The sequence below is a fragment of the Emys orbicularis genome, chromosome 13 (assembly GCF_028017835.1).
Source record: "Emys orbicularis isolate rEmyOrb1 chromosome 13, rEmyOrb1.hap1, whole genome shotgun sequence".
Taxonomy (NCBI): Eukaryota; Metazoa; Chordata; order Testudines; family Emydidae; genus Emys; species Emys orbicularis.
In genome coordinates, this window is record NC_088695.1 from 28,478,268 (window position 1) to 28,504,486 (window position 26,219).

The 26,219-nt window shown below is 58.4% G+C and overlaps 1 protein-coding gene across 1 annotated transcript in view; it reads left to right on the forward strand.

Moving 5' to 3' along the window:
* USP43 (ubiquitin specific peptidase 43) overlaps positions 1–26,219 on the forward strand; it is a 177,669-nt gene that overhangs the window by 108,102 nt on the left and 43,348 nt on the right. The window contains exons 4-7 of the mRNA XM_065415820.1: positions 2,856–2,948; positions 13,510–13,645; positions 14,177–14,321; positions 24,283–24,445. Of these exons, the coding sequence (XP_065271892.1) occupies positions 2,856–2,948; positions 13,510–13,645; positions 14,177–14,321; positions 24,283–24,445 (537 nt within the window). The remainder of the gene's footprint in view (positions 1–2,855; positions 2,949–13,509; positions 13,646–14,176; positions 14,322–24,282; positions 24,446–26,219) is intronic.

Consider the following 26,219-nt stretch of genomic DNA (forward strand, 5'->3'; position numbering starts at 1 on the left):
AGCCGGGGCTCCTGTAATGCTGCACCACAGTGAAGTGCCTCTGCAAAGAGGTACAGGGACAGACAACATGCTCCGGGCCTGCAGCATTTCTGTCCCTTGAGGGAGAGCTCTCACTGATCCCCTCTCCAGCTCCCCCCCCCCAAACAACAAGAGGAACGTGGTAAAGGGCCCAAAGCAGGCTGGCTGGAAACAGCAAATCCAAGCAGTGATCAGCAGCGAGCGCCTTCACACCGGGACCCCGAGCCGAACACACCCGGGCGCAGAGGAGAGATGCAGTCGCAGCGGGGGGAGATTGCTCAGCCTCGGATCACTGCCCTTCGTGCGGAATGCTCCGTCGTCGGTGGCGATCAAACGGAAAAGCAAAGCACTGCTGGGCGGGTTTCACTGCAGCGATTCCAGAAAAGAGGGGTGGGGACCGTCTGGCTGAAATTCTCTGCAGCTGGCTGCCAAAGAAGCAGATGGGGAAGCCAGCTGGACTGCAGATTTACCGGGCAGGTAAATGTAGGCTTAGGCTGAGCCTCGTAAACATGCAGAGCCACTCTACCTCCAGTGTAAACCCACTGCCATACAGCCCCAGGCGTACTGTATGCACACAGGTACATGCACACACACCCCTCTCCCTCCCTGCACAACACCTGAATGCTTAGGCCATCTCACACACCATACGCACACATTCACCCACACCCAGTGTTGCCATTCCATCTCCAGGACACTCTGTGGGCATACAGGGAGTCTGTTGCCTTTCTGGGCCTCCTTGTGAGTTCAGGGCCCTACATTCTGCATTTCTACATGGCCCCATCACTTCCCAGTCCCATGGGCTCCTCCCCTTGAGCTCAGGATGCCACCTCCGCAGAGGCGAAGGCTGAGCCCTGCCTCTCAGACAGGATAGCCACGGCCCCCACCAGCTCCTGAGTGGCATGTGCTCCAGCAGGCCACTCATTAAAACGACTCTCGGGTGTTGGATAGGCCGTGCAGAGGGGAAGGGAGGGCAGCTGGGTAGGGGGCACCTGAGTCTCTTGGGGAGGCAGTTTGGGATTGTAGATTAAACACATCAGGTGGTACTGTGGCTAAAATGATCAGCAGTGAATAGCTAACACGAGTGGTGTGCCATTAGGTTTCAGAGTTAACGGTCATTTGGGATGAATGGGCAGTTTTTACCGCTTGAGCCTGTGGTGTCAGGCTCTCTGCAGACTCAGGAGCACAGTGCCGCACTGGTTACATTTTGAAGTATTTTTCTCAACCATGAGGATTAGAAAGATTTTTTTAAGTATGAAAACTTAAGATTCTGGAATCTGGGGAGGTTGGGGAGGATCCTGTTGCGAATTCTGCAGCCCTAGCTTCCCAGAATCCCTGGGGCTTGACCCTCATCTGATTTGTAACTAACATTCGTAAAAATGGTAGCTGTGTTGAGGAATGTAAGGTTGGGATAGCAGGGGGCTGCGGGTCAGGAGTGAGGAGCATCAGAAGAGCATGTGACTGTCAGGACTGGAATAGCAGAGGGCTGTAGCCCAGACTGAGGTGGCCTAGCACAGCTGCATTTGGGGAGCGCAGGACAGGAGTTGCAGGGGTGCTGAAGTCGTCCTTGGGGTGTTCTAGCAAAGCTGCATAGGGAAGCTACAGGCCAGTGGCTGCTCACACGAGACAGGGCAGGGCTCTGTCACACAAGCTCACATACGTGGACCATGGAAGGAAAGCCAGCGATGGTTTGATGTTATTGGCTGGGATTTCCTGGAGTCCCTTAGAGCAACGTGTCAGGGAGCCGATGATGACCCCTGGCACTGGCGGCCAGATGTTGCTGCTGTTGTTTCTCAGTCTGGAGTGTGGTGTTCCGGGGCTGCACTGACTCGTTGAGAAATGATCTGACTCCTCCCTGTCCGGGACAGAAGTGAAAGGAGCTGGATCTCCCTCTGTCCCCATTGTTGTATTGTGGGCCTGGAGACTTCCTCTGGAGGCTCTGTTCACCTGAGCCAATTGGCCCGCATGAGCTCTGCAGGCTCCCATTTATCCTCACTCTAGCTGATTTCTAACGCTGCTCATGCTATTCCCAACCCAGCAGCTGAGCGAACGCTGCTGGCCCTCTAATGCTGTAGGGTTCCTTTCAGGGGAGGAGCCATGAACCCCGCCATGGGAAGGACTCTGCCTTGGGTAGCTTTGCTTCAGGCCCGTGGCCTAATACTCTGCCATCTAGAGTCTACTGAGCGCCCCGGGAGGGCGTGACCGGTCTGGCATCCCGCTGGTGTAGCTAGTGGCCCGCAGGGAGACAATCTGGCACGGGATCTGAGTCAGGCTGCAAGAGGCATGACAGAAAGCCCAGCGCCTCGGATTTGTTTGTATCTGTGGCCATCTCAAGCCAGCTAGACCTTTGCGGCCTCCTCTCCGGTCTCAGGCAGGGAGACAGCGCCAGGATTTGGGAAGAGAGGGATAGAAAAGCAGCAGAGGTTAAAGGAAACCAGCCCGTTGTGTGGCAGGGCTCTGTGTCCAGGCCTCAGCGTGGCTGGGCCTAGTGTGGTTGCTAATGGGAGCAGGAGGGGAGAGAGCTATTACAAACCAGGGGATGAAAGTGACCAAAGTCGGGGGGTGGGCTGGTTATCAGGAGAAACTTCCTCATGGTCAGATCTACGGCTGTGGAAGGGGTGGAAGCCCGATTGCCTCGATGGTTTCAGTGCAGACTGGGCTGGAGAACACAGTGTGCACCGTGACAATCCTGCACTGGAAGGTGAATCACAGGATCGGAGCGGGGCCCTCACCCGGGCAGAGGGATGCTGCCCCTGGTTGCTTTTCACCCTGGGTGGGGTGCACCCTGGGTCAGAGCCACCCATGTTTAATTTGACTGTGGTTTCTTGTTTCATTTTTAGGTCCTCCTTGACCTGCCCACACTGTCTGAAGCAGAGCAACACCTTTGACCCCTTCCTGTGTGTCTCGTTACCCATTCCCCTGCGCCAGACCAGGTATGTGAACACAGCACCACTGTCTCTGCTCTGAGCTTGCACCCGCATCGGCCCCTGGGAAACGTCTTCCATCCCCACTCCGTCTCTCTCATCCCCGCCCTGCTCCTGCTCCCCCGGCAAGGTGAGGCCTCTGGCTACCCTGTGAGCCCACCCAGCGCAGTGTGCGGCGTGAACCATGTGCGGCTTGCCTGTCCCTGGCAGGGGGCCTTGCTGCAGAAGGCAGAGGTGCTGGAACTAAGGGTGCTGGAGGTGCTGCCACACCCCCTGGTTTGAAGTGGTTTCCATTATCTCCAGGGTTTACAGTTGGGGTCAATGGCTCTCAGCACCCCCACCATACAAATTGTTCCAGTGTCCCTGGCCGAAGGTGGGGCTGCTCGCTGTGGGGGGAGGGGGTTAGTGTGGATGGGGTGTTGGAGTCTGTCTCTGGGTTCCAATCACAGTGAGCTGGGCGGGTCCCATCGCAGTTGCTATTGGTCAGTCCACAGCCCAGACGCATCATGCTACTTTTCAACGTGGTGACCTAGGACTGGCAGAATGGGACAGCGGGGCTGGTGGAGGATGAGCAGAGCTGTGTGTGTGGGGAGCCCGGGGCTGGGATACCAGGGGGCTGCGAGTCGGGATTGAGGGTCACTGATACAGCTGTGTACGTGAACCCAGGGTTGGGATAGCAGGGGGCTGCGGGTCAGGAGTGAGGGGCACTGGTACAGCTGTGTGGGAGGAGCCCGGGGCTGGGCTAGCAGGGGGCTGTGGGTCAGGAGTGAGGGGCACCAGCAGAGCTGTCTGGGGGGAGCTCAGGACTGGGAGATCGGAGGGTGATGACTGACATGTGCTGACAAAGCTGCAGGGCAGACTGGTGGGTCCTTGGCTGGAGCAGCAGCAGCTTATTTTCAATCAGGACCGAGGTGCATCGGCTGTAGCTGGGCCGGGGAAACACTTGCAAAGCTGCCCTCCCTTCACTGCCCTGCACTCCCACTCTGCCACCCGAAGAGGACACGGCAACAGCTGCGCTCTCCCCAGGCCCCAGCGTGGGGGTGGGACTTCCGACTGTAGGCATTAGCCAATAAAACACCCCGAAACAAACAAACAAACAAAAAGTACTTGGTGTTTATCCAATGAACACCGGAAATGGCTATTTGTAGTTATAGGCGGCGGGTGATGCACTCTGCAGGGGAGATTCCTGAAGCACACTAACTTGCTGCATGTTAACAGGTCTGCTCAGACCCTGCTGGTGTGCTCTAAAGGTTGCCTAGTGCGCTTTAACCCAGCACCGTTTGAAACAGTCCTACGTTAACATGCACCAGGGAACGTTACCAAGAGATACTCAGTACAGCACGTACAAAGGAAAGCCCTCCCCCCCCATTTTTAGACAGCTGCATAAAACTCAAAATTTGCTAAAAAATACCCCCCAAAATGAAATGAATAACCCCTGAAAACCAGACGCCCTCCATGGTGGGCAGAGGTAGCTCAGCAGTTGCCATTCTGCCCCCTGCATTAGCCAGCACTGGGCGCTGCAACCTCTAATAGAAAGGTTCTGTTACGGGAGGTCAGCCCATTATTCTCACAGGGCAGCTTTTGCTCCAGCTCCTTCATCTGTATTTCTAGAAACTCAGCTGCTCTTTCTCCGGCTTGGGCAACGCCAAGCAAGGAGCAGCCGCGAGGGTGTTTGAAAAGGCGCAAACCTGCCAAGGAAGGAAGGAAAGAAAATGAGATTTTTTATTGATATTGGTGAGAGCAAAACAGCCACTTTCTTACCAGTCAAATCCTCCTTTGCGTTCTGAACTAGCAGCCGTTTCCTACATATCTGCTGCCCCCACGCTGGCTCATTAGGACACAGATTACCGGCTCCTGTGATATCATTGCTCAGACCCCAGATCTTACAGGTGAGAGCCGAGACCGTCCACCCGACAGGATTGACTCTTCCAAAGAGCCGTTTTCACACGTTGCAATCGATAATAGATGCAGGCGCGAACAGCAGTGTCAGCGCTGAACTGATAGACGTGACTAGTAACAATTCCCGAGGCAGGAAGTGTGTTTGGCAAGCGTCTCATTGGAGCCGCGAAGTTAATGTGCGATTAGTCGCAAAAACCAACAGCGGGAGAAAAATCTTGTCCCTGCGTGTCTGGGAGTCGGCTCCACCGAGCGTCACGACCTTGACACATCTGCTCCCGTTAGCTCTGTGGAGCTCGCACTGCTGGCAGGTTCTGTCTGTCTCTGGTTGCACAGCACCCAGCACAACAGGGTTCCCATGCGTGCCGGCAGCCCCTGGGGCTAGTGCGGTGCACTCCAGGGTGAGAGTTCTGCTCTGCACCCACAAACCTGCCCTCCAGCCCTGCCTGACAGACCTTTACGGGGTGATGGGGGAAGAGGCAGAAGGAAAATGAAGCAGCTGAACACAAGCTCGGAGCAAGGGGCAGCGTGGAGTCGTAATGTGGTCATTGGTTCCCCTCTTGCTCCCGAGGCAGTCACCCTGTACCAGGCGCAGATTACTTTCCCCTCCACATCGGATCTGCTGCGCTGGCCAGTGTGTGTGCATGCGTGCATGTGCGTGCCCATGTGGGTGGTAGGGTGACCAGATGGCAAGTGTGAAAAATCGGGACAGGGGGTCGGGGGGGGGGGTAATAGGAGCCTATATAAGAAAAAGACCCCCAAATCGGGACTGTCCTTATAAAATCGGGACATCTGGTCACCCTAGTGGGTGGGTGCATGCATGTGTGTGCGTGTGCGTGCGTATGTGTGCATGTGCGTGCGTCCATGTGTGGGGGTGTGTGCATGGGTGTGTGTGCGTGCATGTGTGCACCTGTGTGGGTGGGTGCATGTGTGTGCATGTGTGTGTGCGCGTGTGCATGCATGTGTGCACCTGGGTGGGTGGGTGCGTGTGCATGTGTGTGCGGGGGTGCATGTGTGTGCGTGTGTGTGAACACACTTGTGCAGTCAAGTCTCCACCCAGCTGTGTGGGGGGCGGACTAGTGCCTACCTTTGCGCTGGGGAGAAGGGGCCACAGACGCTTTCCTACCAGCCTGTGCGGATGCGTAGCCAAGGACCTGGCTGGCTCCCCAGTGCCCAGCCCCACCTCTGCAGAGACGCCTGGAGGCGGTGGTTCAGGTTGTCCCAGTCTAACCCCTCAGGAGCGCCATGCGGGATGGGTGCAGCAGCTGGAGGGCGCTACCCAGAGACTTAGCAGCTGTGTGGGGTTATTTGTCCTGTCCCCGCCCCCGTAAGAGCAGCCTGCGAGGTCCCGTCATAGGGCAGAAGGGGCCGTTAGACCCTGGCCTGACCCCTGCAGAGCACATGCCACAGGATTTCACCGTTACCTCTGCAGTTAGCCCAGTCGCTTGCCTCTACCCAGTGCGTCTCTTCCAGAACAGCAGCCAGCCTTCCTGCGGAGACCGCAAGAGATGGAGAATCCACCTCTTCCCGCGGCGCTGGGGTCCAGTGGGAAATCACCCCACTCTGCTCACAATGGTTTCTGATGAGATCAGGAGCTTTGTCTACCCCAGATGGCTCCAAGTCATGAGTCAGCCCCCCAGAAATCATGAGATAGGCTTCAAAAGTTTGAGTGTGGAACCAGGAATACATCTGGGGGGTTGTTTGTGTGACCAGCTGGCTTTGGAGCCATGAGGTCACATCCGGGCCAAGTTTCCAGCTTTTCTCCACAATCACAAAGGCTAAGGACTAATTTTTTTTTTAAATCCAAGCTGAGATTCGCCTCTGTCCCCAGGACTCCAGGAGCTGGGGCTTTAAGAAAACCTCCGTTAGTGAGAGAATTGGCAACACGGCATCAGAGGAAAATTACAACAAGCTGAGATTCTCCTCCGTCCCCAGGACTCCAGGAGCTGGGGCTTTAAGAAAACCTCGGTTAGTGAGAAAATTGGCAACACGGCATCAGAGGAAAATCGCAACAAATAACATTTAAAACCTCTCTAAGAAAGATTTAAAATAGGGACTAAGGGCACCGTTTTAATGGCTGCTACCACAGGCCCTCCCAGGCTTAGAAAGAAGGATTGCAGGGCCCCGAAACACAGATCAGTTCCCGTCTGCAGCAACCCAAAGCTCCCGTTCCTTGCGCTGTGGATCCCCGAGACAGCATTTATTAACAGAACTTGTATCACAGCCGTGTCTGGAGGCTTCAAACAAGATCAGAACCTCATGTGCTGGGCACCGCGCAGACCCAGAGCGAGACAGTGTGTGCTCCAAAGAGCTCTGATAAGACACAGAAAGGCTGAGAGGGGAAACTGAGGCACAGAGACTTGTTTGAGGTCACACAGTGGGTCACTGGCAGAACCATGTCTCCTGACTCCTGGCCCATTAGCTCACCCTGCCTCTTAAACCAGAACCTCTCTCCACTCAGGACACCATGGCCCGCCCTGGGGCCTTGGAGGTTAGGGGAAAAATGTCTCTACTGGGTTGATCCAAATTCTGCAGAATGTGGTGGCCGTGTGAAGCTGCCCTGAGCTTAGGGGGTCGGGGCAGTCCTGCGCCAGGTGGGTTAGTGGGCCCAGTCCCAGCACCAGTGGGCAGCCCCAGCTGGCAAGGAACTTGGTGTATCAATAATGCCAGCTGGGTCTTGCGTGAGCTTACCAAATGCAGGCGTAAATGCCAGTAGGGTTGTGGGTGTACAGCAGAGCTCTGTGTGTGTGTGTGTGTGTGTGCACACGCGCATGCGCAGGCAGAGAAGCGTGGGTGTGCAGTAGTTGTGTATACACATGCAGCAGGGCTCTGTGTGTGTGTGCAGGAGGGGGGATGGAATGCGGAAAGTGCTTGTAATTTACTTGGGCTAATCCCAATCCTGTTGCCACCAGCTTCTCAAACCGGCTGTTTCTGGGGAGAGAGTCTGTCAGCTCCTTCCGCTGGGCACTGGGATGCTGCACTGTACAGGCTAAGCCACTGCCTGCTTAGGCTGGGGTTCCTTTAAGACTCACAGTTGCCTGGTCTTTTATCCACTGTTTGCTTGCTCTGGTACCATTCCTTGGTGCAGTAAATCTCTCATGCTCTGCTGCACAGCTTGGCTTCTGCAAATTGATATTATCATTGTTCTTCTAGGGGCTTCATTGACAGATTTAAATACTTTATAAACCTCTGTGGTGGAATGTGCAGAGCCCAGCCTGATCCCTCGTTGCCCAGCAGCGTCGCCGTGCTAAGTGATCCATTTCCTTGGCTCACTAAATATTGCTCATTGGCTACGAGTCCTGAGGTCTGACATTTCAGAGGGCGGGGGGAATCCCACCGGAGGGGGAGCTGATCCAAAAGCTAAAAGGATTTGTTCCTGCGGAATACAACATTCCGTGTCTCCCCGTGCATTCCGGGCGGGGAACTCAGGTGCTGTGACGGGCAACCTCCCAGCCCAGCACTGAATAGGGGGAGGGAGAACTCCCAGGATGCGGGGTGGTCTGAACACTGTGCCGAAATATATAGCTGGATGGATGGGGAGAGGTGTGTACTGGGATAGACAAGTAGGTGGGGTGTAGATAGATAAATAGATGGGGAGCAGTGTGTGTATTGGGATGGATAGATGGGGAGTGGGGTGTATTGGGATGGATAGATGGGGAGGGGGTGTATTGAGATGGATAGATGGAGTGGGGGTGTATTGGGATGGATAACTAGCTAGATGTTTCTGGGGATACATGGACAGGTGGATGGGTGTTTGTATGGATAGATAGATAGGTGAGACCGCGTTACAGAACCTAGACCATCTTTGTGCTCCCCTCTGCCCTGCCCACCTAGCTCTGTTCAGGGGATCAGCCTGGGTATCAAAATGGGCAGCCCCTGCTGCCTGGGGCACTCCCTGGTCACCACTGGCAGCTGGGAACAACTGCCTGGCTCGAGGGATATGGGGCCTGTTAGCTCTGGGGAGTGGGCTCTCCTGAGGACTCCCAGCCCCCCACCATTCGGAGCAGGGGACTGAAAGGCTGGTCTTGGAGCAGGGGCAGAGCACGGGGCATAGGTAGCCGGTGTCCTGGGAGGTCAGTGGGAGAGGGAGGATAGGCTAGTGGTTAGGGTGTTAGCCAGGGATTTGGGAGACCTGGGTGCAAATCCTTGCTCTCTGCAATAGAACTTCCTTTGTTTCCTGGGGCAAGTCACCTGCTCTCTCGGTGCCTCCGTTCCCCCATCTGCACAATGGGGATAGCAGGGCTGCAAGGCTGTGGGGAGGGTGAAGGCCGCGAGGTGCTCTCAGGCTGTGGTAGTGGGGGCCTGCGAGCTGGATGTGCACACCTTGGATCGCACCGGGCTCTGTGCATTCCTGGCGCCTGCGTCTCTGCCAGCGAAGCCCTCCCTTGAGTTCGGCCCCTGGCAGCTGGCTGCCTTTTGACCAGTTTGGCGCTGAGCTTGTGGAGCGAGCGGGGACAAGCAGTGGAGACCTGGGCTGTTTTACACAGGCAGCCAGCGCTGCCTGGGAGCCGAGAGCTGCCAGCGGGGTCGGGGGGCTGTCTGCCATGCCGAGCGCTGCCTCGAACGTTATCTCCCGCCGCACGGTGAAGGCTCTGCCCACTGAGAGCTGTCCCCGAGAGCTGGCACTGGTGCTGTCAGCCCTCGGATGATAAACCTGCTCATTCAGCTTAAAGGGTAAGGAACAAGGCAGCGGCAGCACGGCACAGACAGGCAGCAGAGGGCATGGACGTGTCTCCCGGGGCAGAGCGGGAGGGGACCCTCTATTTCACTGTTGACAGGCAAATGCCACGAGTGCCTCTGCACAGCAGTGCTATTGTCAGCCTGCCCGGCGCCTCGGCTAAATGAAACGTAAGTGCTGCAATTAGGGGACGTGCTGGAGAGAAGCAGCTCGCCTGCCTGCCAGGCTGGGCTGAGCCCGGGGACAGGGAGAGCTGGGAAGTGCATGAAAGGCAGGCTGCAAGAACATGTATGGTAAGAGCCAGTGAGGGCTCAGAGCGTCACCTCCTCCTGGGCACGGAACCCGCTCCATGCCTGGCACCAGCCTGCAGTGAAGAGCCGACCTGGCTTCTTTATTCCCTAGGGAGCGGGCCAAGCTGGGGGAGACCTGGGGGCGCTTTGGCTTGGGGTGGAGCTTGGCAGCTGAGGGCTCCTGCCTTGGGGGTTCTGGGCGAGCCCTGGTCTGGCTGGCTTTGGCCTCAGGCAGGGCCCGTACGCTGGTGCATGTGTTGTGAAGCATCCAGGCCGTGCTGTCCTGGCTCAGCCGCCAGCAGCTCGTGAGGTGTTAACAGAGTGGCTGCCATGAAGGGTCACACAACCACCTCTCACTTGTGTAGAAATGCTTCCAACCCGGGCTAGCTGGTCTGGCTAGGGGTGGGTGGGAGCCCACATGCTGCTTTCACTGGGGCTGGGAACCCCCTCCCCACTTTGCAGTGAGGACCCAGGGTAAATCCCTCGAGTGCCATTGGTGCCCCCCCATTCCACAGGGGGGCCAGGACAGGCAGGTTCTCCCACAATCCCCTGGGAAAGACGCAGAGAGCGGCTCTGCTCGCTGCAGCCCAAAGGACCAGGGCACGTGCCCCAGAAGTCCCAGTGACACACACAGGTGAGCGCAGTTTGGTCAGGACACAGTAACTGGGGCAGGGCGTTGCAGTGGGGCTGCTCCTCACTTCCGGGCTAGGCCAACCCAGGGGCTCCCGCCTGGTGCAGTGCAGACATCCCCCGGGGGAGCAGAGGAGGTGGGGCTGCCTGCATGGACTCCTAGGGCGTTTCTGTCTTACTGACAGGCACTGCGCCTGGGAGGGGCTGAGTGCCTTGCAGAGCAGGTCTAAGGCCACGTTGTCTCACTCCCGAGGCTGCAGCATGGCTGTGTGGGGAGGCACCGCAGAGAGCTGGGAACGACACCAAGCGGTTCAGAGGCTGGGATTCTCCCGATGAGGGATGGCTGCCCCGGCCCACGGCTCTTGCTGCGCTGAAGATCAGAGCCTGCTGGGAGCAGGTGGAGGGCAGGCACTGACCTGGGGCGAGCAGTGTGTACTGGGAATGGGCCCGGCTCAGTCCTCGGCTGGCTGCTGTAGTTCATGTGTCTCTCTCTGCTGGGCGGCAGAGCAAAGGGAACAGCACCAAGAGCAATATGGTAGGACTCCTACCCGTGTCGGCTCCTGGAGCGCTGATGGGGAGTCCGGGCACCCACCTCCCCATCTCCCTTAGCGAAGGACAGGGCCTGGGGCTTGGGCGAGGGAGGCAGAGGGTGAGGAGCTCTCCTGGGACGGGGGGACGGATCAGGTGACCTTTGGGGTTGGAGGTGACCCTGGGGCTGCGTAGCTGAGGGGGGAGCTTGGCGTGCGGGGGGGGAGAGGTGAAGTTGGGTGATGCAATGGGGTGTTCAGGAAGTGCAGGGTGTGGGGGAATTGGGGCCGGACAATCTGGGGGTCTGAGCTGCGGGAGGCGTGGGAGCTCAGGAGACAGTGTGTGATTGCATTGGCATTTCCCCTTTGAAGGTCTGGGTTCAAACCCAGCTCAGTGTCCCAGTGAAATGCATCTGGCTGTCTCAGCCCAACTCCAAGAGCCATTTGCCAGCCTCCCCAAGCCATGGATCTCCCACCTAAGGAGACAAGTGACAAGGCTATTTCTAGCCACACGCAAAGGGAAATGCCCCACAGGCTGACATCTCCTCTCAGGCTTCCTTCTCTGGAGCACCCACTGCCCCAAGATTGCCCTGCACAGACCCCCACCAGGACCCAGCCCCTCACTCCGGGCAACAGTCACCCCATGCAGAGGGGCCTCCGCAGCATTTCCACCCTCGCCTGAGGGGCGTGAGGGGCTGTGGTGCAACAAAAATGAGAAAACGTTTTAAAAACCGGACCTGTGAGAAAGGTTGAAACAACTGGGCATGTTTAGTCTGGAGAAAAGAAGACTGAGGGAGGACCTGATCACAGTCTTCAAATATGCTAAGGGGCTGTTCTAGAAAGGACGGGGATCAATTGTTCTCCATGCCCACTGAAGGAAGTAATGGGCTTAATCTGCAGCAAGGGAGGTTTAGGTCAGATATTAGGAAAAAACTTTCTCTCTCTAAAGGCAGTTAAGCTCTGGAACAGGCTCCCAAGGGAGGTTGTGGAATCCCCGCCACTGGAGGTTTTTAACAGCAGGTCGGACAAACCCCTGTCAGGGATGGTCTAGGGTTATTTCCCCTCAGCACAGGGGGATGTACGAGGTGACCTCCCGCGGTCCCTGCCAGCCCCACATTTCTATGTTTTACCTTTGTTCTAGCTATTTTACCTATGTTCTAGCTTTACCATGAAAGGGCCGGTGCTATCCCAGGATGCTCTGCAGCTGCAGATACAGCAGGGCTATTGAGCGCTGGCTGCCCTGATGGGAGGCCTTTGCCATCCACACAGCCAGTGCATGAGCGAGGCCCAGGCTGTGGGAGCTACTGCTGGGTTGTAATAAACCACACCCTAAACCAGTGGTTCCCAAACTAGGGCCACTGTTTGTTCAGGGAAAGCCCCTGGTGGGCCGGGCTGGTTTGTTTACCTGCTGCGTCCACAGGTTTGGCCGATCGCAGCTTCCAGTGGCCGCGGTTCGCCACTCCAGGCCAATGGGGGCTGCGGAAAGCGGCGGCGGCCAGCATGTCCCTCGGCCTGTGCCGCTTCCTGCAGCTCCCATTGGCCGAGAGCGGCGAACCGCGGCCAGGGGGAGCTACGATCTGCCAAACCTGTGGATGTGGCAGGTAAACAAACCGGCCTGGCTCGCCGGGGCTTTTCCTGAAGAAGCGGTGGCCCAAGTTTGGGAACCACTTCCCTAAACAGACCTACATGATAGGGTGCCTCCCATAGCCCTTCGTTGGCCAGAATTCCTAGTCTGATGCTCCCCTGTGTGCAGCCCCGACTCAGTGATAGAGCAACGGGAAATGCTTGTGATGTGGGGAAAGTGTATCGGGTGCTGTCCCGGAGCAGTCCCCTCATGGCACGGCGTGGCCCTGCGGGCGCACCGCCCTCACCTTCTTTTGGCTGCTCCCAAGTCACATGTCCATAGCAGTGCAGAGGTCCTACCTCAGTATCCCCCTAGCTGGGTCCAAGGTATTAAGTCTTAATAAAGCCCACAGGCCTAAACCCTGTCCCTGGGTTAAGGGATTCCTTAGCCCTCATGCCTGGGGCTGTGCAATGGGTGAAGCCTGCGTTGCCAGTCCACCAACACTGGGTTCCGGCCCTGCTTTGCAGCACCTCTTCCCTTCTCCAAAGTGGGGTGTATCCCGTCCCCAGCGTGTCTGCTTCACCCTTAAACTCCTGTTTCCTGAAAGGGGCTGTGTCATGGACTAGGCATGGCTGGCCCCGAGCCCCACTGCTCCTTAGAGGGGCCAGCCATGTTAAATGTTATGGGGTAATTCTGCCCCGGCTGCATGCTCCAGCAGCCGGGGCAGGTGCTCAGCGGAGGGCAGAACTGAGCCCCGCATGTTTGTGGCCCTTACGGTGGGACTCAGTGCTGAGGTATGTTCCCGGGTCAGCACTCAGCTGTCTGCGCTCATCACTGCCTGCACGGGCTTGGGAACACACGGCGTATCCTAATTCCCAGCCGGAACAAGACCTCGGGTGCCCTGGGGCACAGACAGTCCAAGGGGAGGGCCCCCCATTAGCTGCTTACTGGCTTTCTGGAGCCCATCTGCTCCTCTGTTTTTCAGGCCCTTGAATGTCACCTTAGTCTTCCAGTCCAAGAGCCAGCGGTTCCTGCGGATAGGTTTAGCGGTGCCCCTCTTCAGCACCGTGGCGACCCTCAGGGCAATGGTGGCAGAAGAAGGCAAAATCACCCCCGATCAGGTGAGTTGGGACCAGACCCTCCCTCCCACTGTCTCAAGCCTGGAGCAGCCAGGTGGCCAGCTACCCGCCCTGCCGAACACACTCCTGGCGGCACTGGGGATGCCTGCTCCGGCCAGGCAGGGCTCACATGGCAAGGAAGGGGCCCCCCCGCTTTGTCTCAGCCGCTCTGGTGCTGGGACACACTGCGTCGTGCCACAAACGCCAGATGGCATCGCAGCACCAGGCAGTGGGGTGTGAATGGAACCCCCTGGTGAGTGTGTCTCACAGGTGGTACGGGCGTGCTCCAGCCCTGTCAGCCTGGCTCCCAGCTGCTGCAGCTCATGTCTTAGCTCCAGAGACCCCCTGTGGACATGTCCACGTTCGCTGCACTGAGCTGCTGCGTGGAGGCCCCTGGCAACCCCCGGACCCTTTAATTGTTCTGCAAGCTCGAGGCTCTCCAGATGCAGGAGAGACCGTGGCCACAGGGCAGTTTTCTCCTCAACACCCTTATGGGAGGGAGCCGGGGTCGCTGACTGTTCCCCTGCGCTGCAGGTGATCCTGGTGGAGCTGTCCCCCAGCGGGTTCCAGCGCTCCTTCCACGATGAGGAGGATCTGAACGCCATCGCGGAGGGCGACAGCGTCTACGCCTTCCAGGCCCCGCTGCCCTTCAGCAGAGGCAGCTCATCCCGGCTCTCAGGTACCAGACTGCGTTCGGGTTTGTTCCTTGCAGGCAGGTGGGAACGTGCACGTGGTAAAAGCCGATCATGTCTCCTTCCCCAGCTGTCTCTTCTGAGCGTTGGCGGGAGGATGCTTGACAGCAGGCGTTTTCCATCAGCGTCAGAGCGGCTCCCCGCGCGCTTGGAACAGCTATCGCCCTGCAGCTTTAATGAGCAGAAATTGACGTGGGATTTACTCCACTCTCCCTGGGACTGAGTCCCCGGAGACAGCTCCCCCTGCCCCATATGCATCTGTCCCAGCTTCTGGCTTCTGGGCATACCCAGGAAACAATTACGCAGGCTAAGCCCAAACCACTGAGCTGAGGGAATGGCAGGTACCTTGTCTGATGGCCTATTAGCAAAAGATGGCCTCTGTTTAAAGACACAGGGCTTTTTAGACTGAACACGCATGAAACAGAATCTCTCCTGATACAGCCGGACCAGCTGCCCATGAGGCTGTCTCACAATGTGTTAGACACAGGGAGGAAGGTGTGGCTACAGCTCTGGGCTGGGATGCAGGAGATCTGGGGTCAGTTCTAGCCCAGTCACAGGCTCCTTGGGGGAGTCACTCCATTTTCTGGGGATAATGATGCTTAATTCTGGAGATAACGATGCTTAATTTGGGGGGGGGACAGGGCTCCTCGTCCTGCGTGTGCAGCACCCAGCGCAAAGGGGCCCTGACCTGCCACAATGATTTCGCCCTGATCTTTAAAGCACTGCGCTGCCCACTCTCCGTGCTTTGATTTAGGACGCACTCTGTGCCGGGGCCACAACCGGCTGAGCCTATGCGATGCAGTGCCGTGGCTGTTCACAGCTTCTTGTCTTCGTGGATGAATACCCACCTCCTAATGCCGCCACCTCCCCCCTGGGCATTGCAGAGATGCCAGCTGAATGGGCCAGGGGCTTAGGGACCTCACCAGAGGGCAGGGCTAAGGAGCCATGGGGGTCGGGGAACAGGCTCTGTCACCACCTGAGCTGTGTGCCTGCTGCAGGCGCAGCCAGAGGACATCAGCCCCACGAACGTCCGAGATGTAGAAGACCTCTCGGGTCATTGGGTCCTGGGGGCCCAGCAGGATTCTGTGTCTGGCCCCTTTCACAGGCCCTGCATTGAGCTCATTCAGAAAGAGGAGGCTGTGCCAATGAATCGTCCCTGGGGCAGCCTGATGCACAGCCCCTAGTGCAGCCGTCAGGACACAGGTGGGCTGCATTCCTCTTGCAGGGCTGGAGACCAGACCACGCTCAGCACCAGCTGCAGGTATGCAGGCCTGCCCATCCCCCGGGTCTGCAGATGAGTGTTCTAGGACCCAGTGTGAGCCATGCACCCACCCTCCCTTCATCCGAGTCCTCCAGCGCTTCCTCTAATAACCCTGTTATTAACGGGGAGAAGAACTGGAGCGACCGAGCGGCATGCCCAGATTGCCTACAGAGCTCCAGAGGCAGCAGCCTGCTTAATGCTGCTCTAAGAGAGGTGCCGCCCCCCCCGGGTGTCAATGCAACTGGACCCACCCATTTGCTCAGAGCCGCGTCTGCACCACGTCAGTCTGCTCAGGGACTGAGGAGAGAACTGGGCCCCTAACGTTCCCTAACAGCAGCTCTTCAGAAGGCCAGACTGACAAGTCTTGGTGATGGTTCCTGGGGGAATCTCAGGGAGTTCTGGGCTTTGGAGACTTCTCCAACCTCCTGGGAAGTATCAAGCCCTCGTTGCTCTGCAGTTGCCTTCCTCGTGGGATTTCCAGGTGGCGTCCGGCTCAGCTGGTGCTTAGGCCCGTCGGCTCCGGGAAGTGCAGAGGGAGCCGTGAAAGCGAGACAGAGCCGAAAGTGAAGCAAACGTTTTCAAACCCGGAGAGAGGTTCGTCTCGAGCTGCGGGTGGACGGTCAGCTCGGCCCTTGCGGGATTTGCCCTTCCTTGGTTAGAACGGGCCACAGGGCCAGGGGTGCAACCTGCAGTGTGGCAGACTCCAGGGGAGCCTCTGTCTATGGGATGCACGGAGACAGCTCTCGGAAGGCAGGGAGAGACGATGCTGAGACCTGGCTCATGTCTTCAGGCAGAGGGCTCCTTGCTTGCTGTCTGGAGGAAGGTTTGGGATGCAGAGCTGTGTGGCTTAGCACAGAATCCCTGTATTACAGCCATTCCCCTGAGAGCTGCAGAGAAATCCTGGGGCCACCTGCCACAGCGCTAACTTCATGATGCCCAGAGGTAAAGCAGTATCCCTCCAGCACAGTGCCAGCTTCAGGGGAATCCTGAGGGCGGAGGCCGCTGCCCAGTACACTGTTCCTAACCCAGTTTCACCCCTCCAGCTAACAATAAGGGGAGCTTCAAAGAAAAGCATCACATACAGCGTCCTAATGTCACGCTCATTGGCAAGGCTTGTGCTGGTAATCGGACCCCGGGACTCCCGTTAACGGTGACTTAATTAGACGCCAGCTGGTGTTCAGTAAATGTTTACCTAAGTACACATGGCATCTGGGCAGGGCGTGTGGAACGTCTCCTCGTGCGGACGCCACCCGCGTTCTGATTAGCCACCACCTGGGCAGCTGCCACCTGGGCTAATGCGGCTGCTTGGTGCCGGAATGAGCCATGCTGCCGCTTGGAGTGGGCCAGGGGCGTACTGGGGCCGATGAAATAAGAACCGACCCAACCGTGGCACCAAATGAAATTTGATCATTTGAAGTTCAAGAAACACCGCCCCCCTCCCAATTCTTTTTCACTTTCACTGCCCCTCTGCATGTCCTGCGTGTGCCTGGAAACACATGATCCAAAACTCGGCAAGAAAGGAGCAGCTCGTGGTGCTGCCCAGAAGCAGGCCGCTTGTGAAATCTCTGCAGGGAACGTGTTCAGTTTTCCAGACTCCCGGGGGACCGGTGGCAGCCAGACTCCTGATTGCTTCTCCAGGCTCCATCCCCAGGCATGGGAGGTTCCTGCACCGCAGACCGGGTGCTTTGAGGTCCGCACCTCGGGCCTGGGCTGTGCCTGAGTCCAAGCAGAAGGCTCCTAACACAAGTGGAAGTTACCGTCCTAGGGAATGTTCCCTGAATACTTGCCTCAAGCAAAGGCATGAACAAAGCAATCCTGCAGCAGCCCCATCAATAATAGATCTAGCCTAATGGAGCTTGTGGGTCTAATTCTTCCTTCCCCGGCAGCCCCCTGGGGAGCAGTGTTTTCAGGTTCTCCAGGAACGTGCCAGGTGTGTTTCAGAACCGTATGCGGTACATGTGCAGCTGCAGCAGGGCGTGGCGTCTCTGGCACCAGGCCTGGGCTGAGAAGGGACAGCGCCCTCCTGGAGCTAACGCCGAGGAGTGTAAAAATACCAGAGCTCCTTCTCTGGCCAAGGATGACACACCCTGGGGCCGGTGAACAAGGCGGCCGGGGGGACATGGCTTTGCAGCCTTTCATGCCATGCAGCATAAACCGCTGAGCCGATGCTCTTCGAGCGGCGCGCCGGCGAGATCCGAGACACAATGAGCAATCGTGCCCTTCCCTTGCTAGGGAGCTCAGCCCTGTGCAGCAGAAGGCACCAGGCCACGGTTCCAGGACAGCTCCAGGGCTTCATCTTTGCTGATAGCCTTTTCCAGAGGCCCCTCACTGTGGTATCTGGGCACCTTGTGTGCATTTATAGACGCCCCCCCGCCGTGAGGCGGGAGCGGGGGGTGTACCAGAGCCCCATTTCACAGACAGGGAACTGAGGCCCCGGGGACGTGCCCAAGGTAGCCCGAGGCAGAGTCAGGAATTAGAACCCAGATCTCCTGAGGTCCCTCTCTGGCAGGCTTACTGGGCCTGTCCGAGGAGTGACAACAGGCGAATAGCGTGGGGAGGCAGGAGAAGCTGAGCTCTGCCCAAGCCAAGGCTGTGGGGAAGGCGGCCTGTTCCTCTCCCCTGGCTCTCAGGCAGCGCGAGGCAGCGTGGAGTCCGGTCTGCGCCCCGCAGTGCGAGAGCAGGACACGTGCCCCTGGCAGTGCCGCTTGTCTGTGGTGGGGAGACACCACCTGGTGCTGAAGGCTCGGGAGCAGTTCTGATATGGCCCCTCCCCAGGCCGGGATGTTCCCCCAGTTACTCTCCCTCCTGTCCCAGTGCAGAATGACACAGCGTCTCCCCTGGACCAGAGAGCAGAGCCACGGCCACGGCCTGTCCCCCATTGACCTGGGGGTGGGGCAGTAAGTGGGCAGGCATCAGCAGCACCCGGCCCTGCTACGGCCCCTCTCACTGAGGGTCTGCTCTTCTCCTGCGCAGGTCTCGGACATGCTGAACCTGCCAGCTGGCTGTGACATCCCCGGCACGCTAGAGAGGGACTCGGTGCCCCTGCCAGTTGGTGGCAGGCGGGAGCTGTGGGTGGTTCTTTGCTCTGCAAGCGGCTGGGGGCACTTCCCAGTCACACCTGTTTGCCCACTTCCCTTTGCAGTTTGGCCCAGTCAGGCAGCTCCCTCAGCAGCCGGGCCTCCGGGGGTCTGAGTCCTCCCAGCACTCGCTGCAGCCAGGCACGGTCCAGGGATTGGTGCCTGGTTTCCCCTCCCATTCATCCCAGGGCAGCGCTGGTCAGAAATAGCCCTCAGGTGGGCCAGCCCACTGCGAGGAGGAACGGCCGTGGCTGGTGCTGGGAGGTGGGAGCTGAGACCATCTGTTCCTTTGACGGGCTCTTACCTAGGCTTACGACTCAATTGAAGGCTGTGGCCATCCATCACATCCCTCCCAGGTGGCGTGCGGCTGAGCCCGCCACCGAAAATAGCTGCAGGACGAGCGACGGTAGGGGCAGTGAGGCTCCATCACTGTTCCGGCCTGTTATTAAGATCTATAACCTGGCCATCGCAGCACGAGGCTGCTGAGAAATAGACTTCTCTCCCGCAGCCCAGCCTTCCCTTCCTGGCCAGCTGCGTTCCTCATCCCGGGCACCAAGCTCCTGGCAGTGAGGCGCCCGGCTGGGGGAAGGTGTTATATCAATAAAAACTAGCAGGATCTTATTAAAGGGGACAAGATAAAGATGCCACATTTATTATGATAATTTGATTTATGACCAATAACTAATATCTTAATCCTTATACACACACACATTATACCTAATACCTACACACACACACACACACACACACACACACATCCATCAGATGTTCTGCAGCTGCTGCATAGTTACCAGTCCTGCTTGAGTCTGTGGCTTGAGTTTGCAGCTTGGGTTCGTAGCTTGTGGCGGCTAACTGGCCAGGAAAGCCGGGCACAAGGACGAGCTGGTTCTCTGTTGGGCATGCACCGATGCCCTTCCATGTTGGCAGCAGAATGTTACCCTCCAAAGTTTTCCATCTCACCCATCCTTTTTGTAGGCTTTAGTTTGAATCCAGAGTCTATAGGTCTTGCTGTGTCATGCTGCCTCCAGGTTTGGTGATTGATCACCCGTCAATTGCAGACATGACTTTCAGACTGGGACCGGGCTTTGATCTTCCTTCTATTGTACCTTTTCTTTTTAGGGTGGATTTTTCTTACTTTGTTAGGGCTCTTGTCTGCATCTTCAGCCGTTGGTGTTTGAACTCTATTTAATCAGGACAGGCTGGGGCTGGAGGTTGATTCCATCATCCATACATACCTCATTCACACATCTAAACTAAACTAATAAGATTACAGCAGGGTTTGCAAAAATGAAGGTTGCAGCAAGCCCTTACAAAATGGAGTAAGCGTTTTAAAATGGGGTTTGAATTACAATATGGCAAACAGTGAACAGAAGTTACAATATAGACAAGTATAATGGATGGCAAACAGTGAACAGAAGTTACACTGTAGGCAAGTGTAATAAATGGTGAACAGAAGTTACAATACTGAAACAGTGCAAGTCTCAGTGATTTAAGCAGGAATTGGATTGATAGTGAAACTTACAAAGGCAGCTGACTGAACAGCTATGGCTCTTAACAAGCATTTTAATTGTTAATTAGCCAGTTATTGGGGTAACCGGTTTTATGAATGAATATTGTTTCATTCATAAAACTTTACTTATGAAGTTACATTAATAAAGTAAACAATTAAAAACAATTTCATTCATCAGTCCTACAAAGGCAGCCATGGGGCACATCCCCTTCCAGCCGTGGGGTACATCCCCTGGCAGCTGTGGGGCAAGTGCATGGAGCAGCTAGTGACGGGAGATGTTTTGGATAGGACCAAGCCTCCCCCTTAGCCAACCTGTAGCAGCGGGTGAGCTCCCCATAGCAGATCCCCTACCCCCAGCTCCTCTCTTTCCTCCTGCTGCCCCCTGCTGTACCAGGCCCATTTCCTGCCAACGTACCCACTGGCACAATGCCCTCTAGTGGGCCTGCAGGCACCTCTGACCTTCCTCCCCCTCCCCCAGGCCTGCCTCCCCTTGGAGGACCGATATCCACTGCAGTGTGCCTCTGGCATCCGTCTGTGCCGAGCTGCAAGCGAGGGGGCGGGATGGACATTGCAAAGCTGGAGGTAGCAGGAGGAAGATTATTTGCTGTGGTTGTTCCTGGCAGCCCCAGTCACAGGCCAGCCCCCCCTGGCGCCAGGTGATGTACAAACAGAGAACAGCCCCAAGCAGCTGACAAGGGCAGCATGCCAGGCTGGGCTCTTCAAAAGTGGAATCCAAGTCCCAGTTCTTGTTTTTAAGCTCTTTTGACTTTATTCTGCTCCCATGAGTGATCTCCAACTATTGTGGGCAGGGAAGAGAGCCCCAGCAGGTCCTGTGGCTATCCCAGTACTGGGCTCCCCTCACACAGCTCTGCCGTGCCCCGCACTCCCGCCACGCAGGCCCCGTGGCTATTCCAGCCCTGGGCTCCCCTCACACAGCTCTGCCGTGCCCCGCACTCCCGCCCCACAGGCCCCGTGGCTATCCCAGCCCTGGGCTCCCTTCACACAGCTCTGCCATGCCCCGCACTCCCGCCCCCGCAGGCCCCGTGGCTATCCCAGCCCTGGGCTCCCCTCACACAGCTCTGCCGTGCCCCGCACTCCCGCCCCCGCAGGCTCCGTGGCTATCCCAGCCCTGGGCTCCCTTCACACAGCTCTGCCGTGCCCCGCACTCCCGCCCCCGCAGGCCCCGTGGCTATCCCAGCCCTGGGCTCCCCTCACACAGCTCTGCCATTCCCCGCACTCCCGCCCTGCAGGCCCCGTGGCTATCCCAGCCCTGGGCTCCCCTCACACAGCTCTGCCGTGCCCCGCACTCCCGCCCCACAGGCCCCGTGGCTATCCCAGCCCTGGGCTCCCTTCACACAGCTCTGCCGTGCCCCGCACTCCCACCCCCGCAGGCCCCGTGGCTATCCCAGCCCTGGGCTCCCCTCACACAGCTCTGCCATTCCCCGCCCTCCCGCCCTGCAGGCCCCGTGGCTATCCCAGCCCTGGGCTCCCCTCACACAGCTCTGCCGTGCCCGCACTCCGGCCCCCCGGGGGCCCCGTGGCTATCCCAGCCCTGGGCTCCCCTCACACATCTCTGCCGCTCCCCGCACTCCCGCCCTGCAGGCCCCGTGGCTATCCCAGCCCTGGGCTCCCCTCACACAGCTCTGCCGTGCCCGCACTCCGGCCCCCCGGGGGCCTCGCTGAATTAACTGAGCTTTGGCGCAACGGCTCAGTGCTCTGCGCGATTCCGAGGGCCCGACAGTGCCGGAGCAGGGGTCAGTAGATGGCATTTCAAAGAACCAGGCTTGGCATGGATTTCCCCAAGGCAGCAACTTCTCCTGGCTCTCAATTGATATCCATAAATATTTAATGTTCAGAAGTTATGCGTCAAGCCGTGATGCTGAGGGCTGGGCTCTGGCCGCTGTGCGATCCTGGCATTCCCCAGCATCAGCAACCAGGGAGCAAACGGGGCTGCCTCGGCCTCTGCAAAGCCCCCAGTACCGGGACCGGAAGGGCACCAGATAGACCGGCCAGCTCTGTGGAAATGGAAACGTTGCGCCGGGTGTTAAACATGTCGGAGCGTCTCCCCAATGAGTTTGTTTTGCACTGTGGTGCAGAGGCACATTGTCCTGAGTGATGTTTGGGAGCTGCGGGGCAGGGCAGGGTGAGCACTGTGGGGTTTGTGATTGGCAGGGTGATTGGGAAGGATGAGTCGGTTGGTGGTGGCTAGAGAAACCTGAGAGTCGACGCACATGCTGGACTATTTACCTGACGGCTCTGCTGATGCCCCTCACTCCTGACCCGCAGCCCTCCTGCTATTCCAGCTCTGGGCTCCCTAACACCCAGCGCTGCCTGCGCCCACAAATCTTGACCCCACTGCCCCACCTCCTGCCTTCAGTCCTGGGCTCCCCTCCCGCCCAGCCAATACCTCTCCACACTGCAGAGATTTCTGACAGCCCAGAACGTGTTGTGTCATCGTCCTTTCAGAAATGAGCCCGTGCCACCAGGGGCCTTCCCCAGTGCGGGGCTGCCAGGACCCTGGTTAGGAGTGGAGCACGCCTGGCCCCTCTCACTTTGCCCGTACCCCTCAACCCAGGCCTGGCTCTGCTTCGGTCTGCTGTGCTCTGTGGCGCGTCAGGGACGGGGACAGAGCTGCACAAAGGACCTGGCTGAAGCGACTGGATTAATTTCCCTCGAGGGCTGGATTCTCCTGAGCAGGTGCAGGAGGAATCGCTCGGCTGGGCTGGCGGGGGCAGCAGCAGGGCAGGGACCTGTCGGTGGGATTGGCAGGGGAGCTGGCACTCAAGGGCAGAATGGAGCAGGGAGGGGATAAAAGGTGGAGCCTGGAGAAAGCAGCAGCCCAGAAAGGTTTGCACCAGCGCATCCGGCCTTTGGGGGAGGTGCCAGGGGCGTGACGGTATCAGAGTGTGTGGGGTGGGGGAGCAGGTGGCATCCAGTCTCCTGTTCTCTGCCAGGGTTGTGTGTGTGCCCAGAGCGCATCTTCATTCTGCCTGGCATCGCTCGGCCAAGTGTCGCCCTGTGGCGTGTGGTTCAGGGGGGTTGGCATTTGGGTGACACCCAGGATGGGCCAGCTGGGTTCTTGTGCCGGTCCCTGCTCTCCCCCACCCCGCCAGCCCCCAAAGTCCTTGTGCTCTGTGCCCACCAGAGGAGAGCTGATTGCCTGTTGCATGACAAGTGCAAAAGGGGTGGTGGGCAAACCACATGGCTAAACCGCTGACCATCCCCACCCCTGCCACGGTCAGTCCCCACCATGGTTTCTAGTTTGTGGGGATAGATGGGGGGTTTGAAACCACAGGCCGGCAGGAAATCTGGTTCCACAGCCTCCGGCAGTGTAATTCTGGGTGATGCTGTGTGCGGCCAGTGATTAATTACCTCTCCAAGCTAACCGAGAGTCCCAACATCCTGGCAGTGATTAATTACCTCTCCAAGCTAACCGAGAGTCCCAACATTGGAAAGTGTCAGAGGAGATGGAGCGTACAGCGCTGGGAGCTGGGGCACGTGGCAGCCAAGCTGCACGGAGCACCTCCTACTGTCTCCCAACCGTACAGAGACTGAGGGGCTCTGGTTAATTGCCCAGCCCTGATTGTAAGAAGGTCGGGAGATGGCAGGTGCTCCGTGGGCAGGGCCATGCCCTTCTCCTCACCAGCTGTGCACCCTGCAAATGGATCAGTGCTCAGCTCGGGACTCTTTCTGGTAGTGCAGGAAAGCAGTCTTATTCAGTGGGATTTACCCGTCAGGGCAGGAGGAGATGTACAGGCCCTAAGCTGATCACCGATGCCCCTGGGGTTGCCCATGCCTCACAGACTGGTGAGGAGAAGGGGAGCCCAGCGCACAGCCAGGCCGGGGGACCGGATCTCCCGAGCTTGCAGTCTTGGCAGGGGGAGGAGGAGCCACCGGAGGCCTGCCTGAGACAGCATGTCATTGGCCTTCCATGGTCACCGGCCTGCCAGGAGTTCACTGCCCCACTCTCTTTGGGGTAACAAGTCGGTAACTGTCCCCTGATCGGTGCTTCCATACATGCCCCCTGCAGCGTGCGATGCCGGAGCCCTGACTCAGGGATTCATTCTCTGCCCTCTTGCTCTTGTGTTTCTCCTCTTCAGGCTGCCCCCTCAGCCTTCCATCTTCCCCCAACTCCTCCGATCCTGAAGGCCAGCGACTGCCCCATGCCGGGGCCATGTCCTCGGAGTCCTTGCACCATGGCGGAGGCGGGAGAGTGCTGCTTCTCCTCTGTAACACAGCAGGGACGGGGCAGCAGGCTGCCAGGTATGTCGCTTTGCCTCCATTATATGCCAGGGAATGTGCATCTCATGCAGTTTGGTGCACGCATTGTGCAGCCGGGAGTGCAAACCAGAGGGTGCAATTGCAAATTCATTATGGTTCAATGTGCACTTGCCCAAATCCACATGGAGAAGCTCCTGCTGGCTTCTCCAGGATCCATTGTGTTACCACACTGGGTGCCTCATGGCGCCTGTCTCCTTGGGACGGAGCAGGCAAGCCATGGCCAAGTCTCTGAATCTCTTGTCTAGTGGTTAGAGCACTGTCCTGGGGCTCAGGAGACCTGGGGGCTGTTCCTGGCTCTGCCACTGGCCTGCTGGGTGGCCTTGGGTAAGTCACTTCACCACTGTGTGCCTCAGTGCCTGGGCAGGGGGACAGCGTGCCAGGCCCTGGGTGGTGGGACTGCAGACCAGGAATGGGGGTCAGCATTGCCAGTCATTGCAGCTGGGACTCATCTGCAAGGAAGGGGGCTCCCAGCCGGGCTGAAGACTTTTTTGCTATTTTCTGTTGGACTTTGAGTGAAGGATTCAGGCCCGGGAGGGGGGTGGAGGGCCAGGTCACTCTGATTGCCGAAGAAGAGAGTGGGGAAACTGAGGCAGAGCTGCTGCAATACTCTATCTGGCCATGAGGGGGCTCTGTGCCCCCCCTCACTCTGGGACAAGGACTCCGTCCCAGCCTCTCCTCTCCCAACAACACAAAGCCATTTACCAAGTACCTTGTCCAATCCCTCTGCTCCCTGTTCGCCTGGGTCCAGCCGTGCTGAGGCTCTGTTCTCTCTCCATGCACAGGGGCAGGGACGCTCACACATGCTGCCGGTTCAGGACCCTGCCTGGTCTCTCGATCCTCCGTCCAAAGCCAGCTCGGAGGAGGGGAACCATGGCTCCCTCCCACTCTCCTGGGGACAGAGCTGTCACTGAGCACCCGTCTGAGCTCTTGGAGGGCCGTGCCAGTCACAGGGCGCCTCACGCTCTCCCTGCCTGGGCCGAGGGTGGGGAGGGCTGGAGGAAAAGTCACAGGCCCCCCCCCTGCCTCCACATCTCTGAGATGATGCCACGTTGTCTGTTGCATGGGGCATCGCTCCCTGGAACGGCCCAGAACCAGGGTGGGGCAGAGGGCACAGGAGTGCAGCAGGGCACTCAGAGGGCAGACAGGCAGCAGCCCACGTCTCACGGGGGATCTTTGCCCCCGTTGCCGGCGGCTGTGGGTCGGGGGTGTTAATGCCATCGGCAGCACTCGGCTAGCCCCTTCAGCGGAGTGTCCCCACGGGCCCCGAGCCTGGCACCGGCGGGAGCTCGGCCAGCTCGCCGCGTAGGGAAGGAAACCGAGTCAGGGAGGGCTGGGGCCACGTGCACAAGGTCCCACGAGCGGCCTGTGGCAGAGCTGGGCTGCAGCCCGGGCCTCGCCTGCCCAGTTCTGAGTGTTAACCTTCCCGCTGGCAGGGACGGGGTGAGCCCGGTGCTTCCCCAGCGCTTTACACAGCCTGCATTTCAGTGTTGCTTCGGCTGGCCTCCGCAGGGGCCCTGTGTCCCAGAGGGCTGTATGGTAGGTCAGCCTGGCCCCTGGCTAGCCGGGGACGTGCCAGCAGCAAGCTGCTCGTCGGATGCCCCGGGGGCCGGTGAGCATTGCAGCGGCTGGAGCCATACAGCCGAGGAGCATCACAGACGTGACACGCTGACCACGCCCGCCCCGAGCCGTGGCCTTCCCAGCAGCTATGGCAGGCGTGTGCGGTGAACGACGGCGGGTACAGCCCTGGCCGTGTGCT